General features: G+C 33.3%; 1 protein-coding gene across 2 annotated transcripts; it reads left to right on the top strand.

The window, feature by feature from the left end:
• The first annotated feature begins 1,060 nt into the window (after window positions 1–1,060).
• On the top strand, window positions 1,061–5,991 carry LOC139520793 (uncharacterized). 2 transcript variants are annotated; one of them, XM_071313743.1, is made up of 2 exons: window positions 1,061–1,501; window positions 4,830–5,991. In XM_071313743.1, exons 1-2 carry the CDS (start codon window positions 1,234–1,236, stop codon window positions 5,423–5,425), a joined length of 864 nt encoding a protein of 287 aa, XP_071169844.1. In that variant the 5' UTR covers window positions 1,061–1,233; the 3' UTR covers window positions 5,426–5,991. The 2 variants fall into 2 exon arrangements, with proteins under 2 accessions (XP_071169844.1, XP_071169843.1); XM_071313742.1 differs by lacking the exon at window positions 4,830–5,991 and adding an exon at window positions 2,205–4,806.
• The last annotated feature ends 2,820 nt before the right edge of the window (window positions 5,992–8,811 follow it).

The raw sequence follows: 8,811 nt of genomic DNA, 5'->3' as shown, positions 1-8,811 counted from the left end.
TTGTCTTTAATTTTTAGTAACTGTAACTACTATACGATGGGTATTATGTGTCGTTTGTCTTTAATTTTTAGTAACTGTAACTACTATACGATGGGTATTATGTGTCGTTTGCTTTAATTGTTAGTAACTGTAACTACTATACGATGGGTATTATGTGTCGTTTGTCCTTAATTTTTAGTAACTGTAACTACTATACGATGGGTATAATGTGTCGTTTGCTTTAATTTTTAGTAACTGTAACTACTATACGATGGGTATTATGTGTCGTTTGCTTTAATTTTTAGTAACTGTAACTACTATACGATGGGTATAATGTGTCGTTTGTCTTCAATTTTTAGTAACTGTAACTACTATACGATGGGTATTATGTGTCGTTTGTATTTAATTTTTAGTAACTGTAACTACTATACGATGGGTATTATGTGTCGTTTGTCCTTAATTTGTAGTAGCTGTAACTACTATACGATAGGTATAATGTGTCGTTTGCTTTAATTTTTAGTAACTGTAACTACTATACGATGGGTATTATGTGTCGTTTGTCTTTAATTTTAAGTAACTGTAACTACTATACGATGGGTATTATGTGTCGTTTGTCTTTAATTTTTAGTAACTGTAACTACTATACGATGGGTATAATGTGTCGTTTGTCTTTAATTTTTAGTAACTGTAACTACTATACGATGGGTATTATGTGTCGTTTGTCTTTAATTTTTAATAACTGTAACTACTATACGATGGGTATTATGTGTCGTTTGTCTTTAATTTTTAGTAACTGTAGCTACTATACGATGGGTATTATGTGTCATTTGTCTTTAATTTTTAGTAACTGTAACTACTATACGATGGGTATAATGTGTCGTTTGTCTTTAATTTTTAGTAGCTGTAACTACTATACGATGGGTATTATGTGTTGTTTGTCTTTAATTTTTAGTAACTGTAACTACTATACGATGGGTATTATGTGTCGTTTGTCTTTAATTTTTAGTAACTGTAACTACTATACGATGGGTATTATGTGTCGTTTGTCTTTAATTTTTAGTAACTGTAACTACTTAAGTTTATCATATAAGGATAAACTGTTTTAATAAAAGTTTAACTCCATTTTCCGGAATCAATCCTAATTGATTCTTAATTTAATCACATCAATAATACGTCATTTCGTGACGTCATTCATGCGTTATTCAAACAAGTGCAAAACTGCCAACATAGCTATCGAAAATTTTCAGCAGCAACATGAAGCCACCAAAAAGACTAAGAAAACCTAAGGGGATTGCCGGGAAATCACCAAATAAAAAGAAGAAAACACAAGGGACCAGACCAGAACTAGCGGGAGTAACGGACAAGGAGACGGTACCATTTCAGGTCGATATAGGCAGCATTTCTGTGGCCAGTGGCAGTGACCAACCTAACCTTGCGCCAGTTGACCAAACCCCAGGACAACATATGGCTTATGTGATGGCCGGAAATGACCAACACCAAGTACCTAGACAACCTACTACCGGTATGTTTAACAATACAGGTTTAAGTGATTGTAATAGGGGTTATGCACAGGGTCTTAATTTAGAGATCGTACACGAAAGTGTAACACCAATGTACACATCAAGTGTGTTTGACTCTGTAGGTGCCCATATTCCGGTAAAAATTAAGGAAAAGATTTGGGCTGGAGAATATATTGATTTAAATATTTTACTTAAATCTGCAAAAGATTTAGCCACAGATTCCCAGTTAAATGGCGATCTTTCAGTAAAAGGGGGGTTATTAACTATAACTCCACAAAGACAGAGCACCATTACAAATTTGCACGTATGGACATCTGCATTCATCATCTTTATGGATATAGTGCTAGAAAAATGGCCCAATAAAGGGCAAGACTTCCTGAAATACATGTTTAACGTTCGACTAGCTTCATCTAGAGGGTATGGCTCAGGTTGGGCTATATATGATGAACAATACCGCCTTCGTAAGGCAAGATGTCCGCAATCGTCTTGGGCAGAGCTAGACATGGAGCTGTGGGTTATGTACGTCTCTACTCCTCCAAGATTTGCTCATTCAGATACTAATTCTTTTGGGGGTCATAAGGGTTCACAGTATGTCCAAAATACTAAACCAGAACAGTTACAAAGACCCACGGCATCATGCAAGGGTTACAACTTCGGTAGATGTACTTATGGGGCAGCATGTAAATTTGAACATAAATGTTTCAGGTGCTCTGGAAACCACCCTATTGGGGCCTGCAAAAAGAGGTAAGGATTACGAGTTGTACTCTTTGGGATACTCCCCTATTTGTGTGAATGAAGTAGAAGAATCTTTAAAATTTTATCCGTATAAGGTAATAGCAAACGAACTTATACATGGTCTTCGATTTGGTTTTAAATTACAATATTCCGGTTCACGTTTACCTGTTAATGCAAACAATTCAAAAAGTGTGACTATTCATGCAGATCTTGTTAGAGAAAAAATAAATAAAGAGATTACTCTAGGTAGAATGGCCGGTCCTTTTGACCACCCCTCTTTGCCAACTCTACGCATTTCTCCTATATTTTTGGCCGAAAAGAAGAACGGGGACTACCGTTTAATTCATAATCTTTCCTATCCCCTACATAACTCTGTGAATGACTTTATAGATGAGAAATATTGCTCTGTGCAGTATTCGGGTATTGACGACGCTGTTCGTTTGGTCCAAAATATAGGAATAGCCGGAAAACTTTCAAAGTCCGACGTTAAGAGTGCATTTCGTTTATTAAGGGTTTCACCTTCTGATTTTGACCAGTTGGGTTTCATTTTTGATGGTAAATATTATTTTGATCGTTGTTTACCACAGGGAGCCTCAATCAGCTGTTCGCTCTTTGAAAAGTTCTCAACAGCGCTTCATTGGGTTACGGAACTTACCAAAGAAATTCAAATATACTTCATTACCTAGACGATTTCCTTTTTGGAGGTGAAGCAAATAGTCCAACTTGTCAGTAAACACTTGAAACGTTCAAGAAAATTTGTTCAGATTGGGGGGTTCCATTAGCCGAAGACAAAACCGTTCAACCCACAGAAATTTTGACCTTTTTAGGTATTGAATTTGATACCTTAAAAATGGAAATGAGGCTCCCTGGGGAAAAACTGACTAACTTAAAACAAACTTTGCAGCTGTTTCTACATTCAAAAAAGGTAACCTTGCGCCAGTTACAGTGCCTGATAGGTTTGTTAAACTTTGCATGCCAAGTTATCGCCCCTGGAAGGGCTTTTTGCCGAAGATTGATTGATGCTACTTATAACATAAGAAAACCACACCACAGGGTACGGGTATCATGTAATATGCGCGAGGACATTAAAGTTTGGACCTCTTTTTTAGAGCAATATAATGGAGTCACGGTCATGATTGATAGTTTATGGACTTCCAACGATATGCTTGAACTGTTTACAGACAGTGCCGGGGGTCAAAACAAAGGTTTTGGCATTTACTTTCAGGGGAAATGGGCACAAAGTTGTTGGCCAAAAGAATGGGCAGAACATGATTTATTAAGGACATTACTTACTTGGAACTTTTCCCAGTTGTTATATCACTTCATATATGGGGAGTACATCTTAAAAACAAACGAATCATTTTCTATGATGATAATCAGGCCGTTGTTACTATCATAAATAAGAGAACTTCTAAGTCGAATCGAGTTATGTCCCTTATGAGGAATCTAGTTTTTTCCACATTAAAATATAATATCGTTTTAAAAGCAGAACACATTCCTGGTAAAATTAATACCATAGCCGATTCATTATCCCGTTGTGATTTTCAGCGTTTCAGACACCTTTGCCCAGAAGCAGATCAGTACAAGACAGCAATTCCAGACCATCTTTGGACGTTTTAGAAATTGAATTAAATCATCTCCTTACCAGTTCTATGGCACAAAAAACCTGGAAAACATACAATACGGCAGTCGAATCCTTTAAAAATTTTCGATCAGCATACAACTTACATGATATTTGGCCAGCTCCGCTTAGCGATTTAATATTTTACATTGCCTTCCTTTCATTCAAGGGTCTGTCAGCCTCTACTGTATTAACATATATGTCAGGAATAAGTTATCAACATAAGATTCAAGATTTAACAGATAGTACAAAATCCTTATTAGTAGGGAAAACATTAGAAGGTTTAAAAAGGTCAAATCCATAAAAAAACCGATTTGCGGGTACCAATTTCAATTGATTTATTACGAAAATTAATCAGGTCACTTCAACATGTCTGTTTTTCGTCAGATGAATCCGTCATGTTTGCTTCAGCTTTTAGTCTAAGTTTTTTCGCTTTACTTTGCGTGGCTGAGATAGCTGCGGAAAGTAAAACTGATTTAGGGGCACATGTTGTACAAATATCTGACGTTTCAGTTGTCAAATTTGATCACAAAGAAGAGCTTCGTCTGTGTATACGTAGTTCCAAAACAGATCAACTACACTCATCTTTAACTTTGATTATTAGTGAGCAAATCGACAAATCTCTGTGTCCCATTCACTTACTAAAGCAATTTTTACAAATTCGATATCCTTCATCCGGGAGTAATTTATACATATATTTTGATGGATCAAGTCTCACTCGTTATCAATTTTCGTCTATTTTACAAAAGAGTTTGTCATTCTCCGGAATCAATGGACATTTCAGAGCACATTCTTTCAGAATCGGTGGAGCAACTGAAGCAAAAAGGCTAGGAGTAGATGACGAAACATTAAAGAAATGGGGTCGTTGGACATCGGATGCTTCCACAAAATACATCCGTTTGAACATTTAAAATTATAGGTTATACTTTTTAAAACGCAATAGCTTATTGAAATAATACATACATCAATTGTAGGTGTCAAAACAATTTGGTTAAAAGGATCATCCATAGTATATTGGGCCAATAAAGAAGCTTCGTCTAGACCTGGGGGACTTCACCTTGGCCTACAGAATACAGGTGCTCATATGATTTGGATTGGTCAAAGGGGTATGAAGTGGGGTGATTTAAATAGAGTCTTTGAACAAAGGTTGCTTAACCGCCCCCTTCCGAGTTTCCTTGTTATTCAACTTGGGTCTAATGATTTGGGTATATCGACATCAGAGAAATTATTCAGTGATATAGAATGTGACCTGCTTCGGTTACATGCATTGTATCCAGCTTTAAAAATAATATGGTCAGACATACTAATGAGACGGTATTGGCACAATGCCAATTGTGGTCAAGCTATTGAAAGGGCTCGCAAACGAGTAAACCTCCGGGTCAAAAACTTAGTTTTGAGCATCGGTGGATGTGCAATTAGGCACAGTAACATACGTGCTAAAGAAAGTAATTTATTTAGATATGACGGAACACATTTATCAAAGATTGGTAATGATATTTATCTAAATAATTTACAAGGAGCACTTGAACAGTTCATGAGATCCGGCGGACCAGCTGTTTTTCCTCAGTGAAATTGATATTATTATGAGAATTGTCTTAAATTTAGATTAGTTTAATAACAAGTGAAATTCGGTCGGGACTTTAAAGGGGCACCAATCAGTTTAATTTGGGGTTGTTTCAGGGGTAATTTCTTTGGCAGTGAGTGGGTATGCCCCACTCATTTGGCGGGATATGGCAAGATGAAAATGGAACATGTCCCCACATTGTACGTTAGCTTTTATTTGGGGTTATATTCTTCTGTGTTCCCACAGAGATTAGATTGGGTCTTCTTTGAATGTACCAAAGAGACCGGTTCCTGAATTGGTCCCAGTTTGGAACTTAAGGTGTTCTCTTTGAATTTAATAATTAATAAGCTGCAATGGAAACCAAAGAGTTCTTGGGGGGAATATTTGCTACGTATTGGGGTTCATTTTTCATACGATCTCTCTATTTAGCATTTAACGTAGAGGATTGTAGCTTTCATTGCCTACCAGTGAAGCACAGGCTTGCCAAAAATAATGGTTCGGCGGTTTGTACGTTCATCTTGCCTTATCTTGTCTGCGCAAAAAATTTATTACTGTAGCCATATCATTCCACATTCTTTGTTGATTATTATATTTATCTTTGAAAACAAAAGGAGCCGGTTTTACATTTCACACATACTACTATGGTAAAGAAAGGGTTTGATTGCACATGAGACATAATTAAGAAGAAAGCAAAAAATTGGTTGATAGCCCATGAGACATGTATATAATATGAAGCAGTTCGGATCTTTGATTAATATACGATGGGTATAATGTGTCGTTTGCTTTAATTTTTAGTAACTGTAACTACTATACGATGGGTATTATGTGTCGTTTGTCTTTAATTTTTAGTAACTGTAACTACTATACGATGGGTATAATGTGTCGTTTGCTTTAATGTTTAGTAACTGTAACTACTATACGATAGGTATTATGTGTCGTTTGTCTTTAATTTTTAGTAACTGTAACCACTATACGATGGGTATTATGTGTCGTTTGTCTTTAATTTTTAGTAACTGTAACTACTATACGATGGATATAATGTGTCGTTTGTCTTTAATTTTTAGTAACTGTAACTACTATACGATGGGTATTATGTGTCGTTTGTCTTTAATTTTTAGTAACTGTAACTACTATACGATGGGTATAATGTGTCGCTTGTCTTTAATTTTTAGTAACTGTAACTACTATACGATGGGTATTATGTGTCGTTTGTCTTTAATTTTTAGTAACTGTAACTACTATACGATGGATATAATGTGTCGTTTGTCTTTAATTTTTAGTAACTGTAACTACTACAGTACTTGCAACCTTAGGCGTTACTATTTCAGCGATCAATCAGCGGTCATCGATCAGTCACCGATCAGTCAATTTCGCGTCAAACTCACGTCAGCAATCCGTCAGACTTATAGTAAAAGTAATTGACTGATCGGACTTATTGGACGGATAGTACCGATCGACCTTGATGACGGATTGAACTTTAATACGTCACATGATGAACTAATACAAATTACGGAATCTTAGTTTCGTTTAATTTAATTAAAATGGCGACTCGTGAAAATCGAACGTTCAATGATACATTTTATTTATTAATTATTTAGCAAAGTTTTATGAATTGAAATGAAAAGAAATGTACAGATAAAACCTAAATTAAAATATCATCATTAAAGAATGGTCTTTTTCGTTTTATTTAGGTTATATATTTTCAAACCCGGCGAGTGTCTACATCGCGAAATTGATTTTATTATTTTCCAAACATACTCGGGAAAAACAAAATAAAAGGATCAGTTATTGAAAAATGTAGTCTATTTTTTTCAATATTTAAAGTTTTTGTATCTTTTATCATCATAAAATTCTTTAAAAAAAACTTATCATAATCATGGACTTTCTATATTCTCGTCACAATCGAAGCCTTTAAAATAACAAATTACAAAAATAAATGCTGTTTTTTTAACAAGAAATATGAATAATTTTAAACAATGCAAACAACATTACATTTTTTTTTATAGTCTTTTTTACCTTAGTAAAAAAATAACTACTCCTAAACAATAAAAAGTACAAAAATCCAATGGTGGTAAACATAAATATATTCCTTAAAAAGAAAGAAATAATTTTAGGCAGATTTATTCTTGAATAATTCACATTTTCTACAAAAAAACATATGAAAATCATTTATAACAACTGATTGCAATTGAAATTACAATATTTTCCAATATGAGGAGAAATATTTGCATTTTTGGCAACGCGTACATAAAAATAATATCTTTTTCCTTAAAGTAAACATAATTTATGAAGAACAACCAATCCTGATGAACAAAAAGTAATGAAATCATATGGCGGTTAATAATTTATATCATAATAAAGCAATAACTGCATTCTTATTCCACAAAAATAAAAGTTTAAGTATTTTAAGTCTCATTATATCTCAATTCTAATCAGCAGACTTGTCTCAAGATGGTAAAATAACTGATTTCAAATTAAATAGTATCATTTTTAATAAAAAGAAGAATAATTTTGGTTATTTTAAACAATGCGAATAAAATTTTAGTATGATTTCTTGGACATTCTTTTAATTTTATGAAAAAGAACTATTCTACACTATAAAAAGTACAAAAATCCAATGGCGGTCAATAATTTTCAGTAAAATGAAGAAATATTTGCATTTTAGGCAACGCGTACAAAAATTTAATATCTTTTTCCTTAAAGTAAGCATATTTTATGAAGAACAGCTAATCTTGATGTACAAAAAGTACTGAAATCAAATGACGGTTAATAATTTGTATCAAAATAAATCAATAACTGCATTCTTATTCCACAAAAATAAAAGTTTAAGTATTTTGATTCTCATTATATCTCAATTCTGATTAGAAGACTCATCTCAAAATGGTAAAAATAACTGATTTCAAATTAAATAGTATCATTTTTGATAAAAAGAAGAATAATTTTGGTTATTTTAAACAATGCGAACAAAATTTTAGTATGATTTTTCTGATATTCTTTTAATTTTATGAAAAAAAAACTATTCTAAACTATAAAAAATACAAAAATTTAATGGCGGTCAATAATTTTCAGTAAAATTAAGAAATATTTGCATTTTAGGCAACGCGTACAAAAATTTAGTATCTTTTTCCTTAAAGTAAGCATATTTTATGAAGAACAGCCAATCTTGATGTACAAAAAGTACTCAAATCATACGACAGTAAATAATGTGTATCAAAATAAATCAATTACTGCATTCTTATTCCACAAAAATAAAAGTTTAAGTATTTTAATTCTCATTATATCTCAATTCTGATTAGAAGACTTGTCTCAAGATGGTAAAAATAACTGATTTCAAATTACAAATGAATTAAATAGTATCATTTTTGATAAAAAGAAGAATAATTTTGGTTATT

This window comes from Mytilus edulis, chromosome 4 (genome assembly GCF_963676685.1).
Source record: "Mytilus edulis chromosome 4, xbMytEdul2.2, whole genome shotgun sequence".
Lineage (NCBI taxonomy): Eukaryota > Metazoa > Mollusca > Bivalvia > Mytilida > Mytilidae > Mytilus > Mytilus edulis.
The sequence above is the reverse complement of the archived record's forward strand: the minus strand, read 5'-3'. Positions and strand labels throughout refer to the sequence as shown.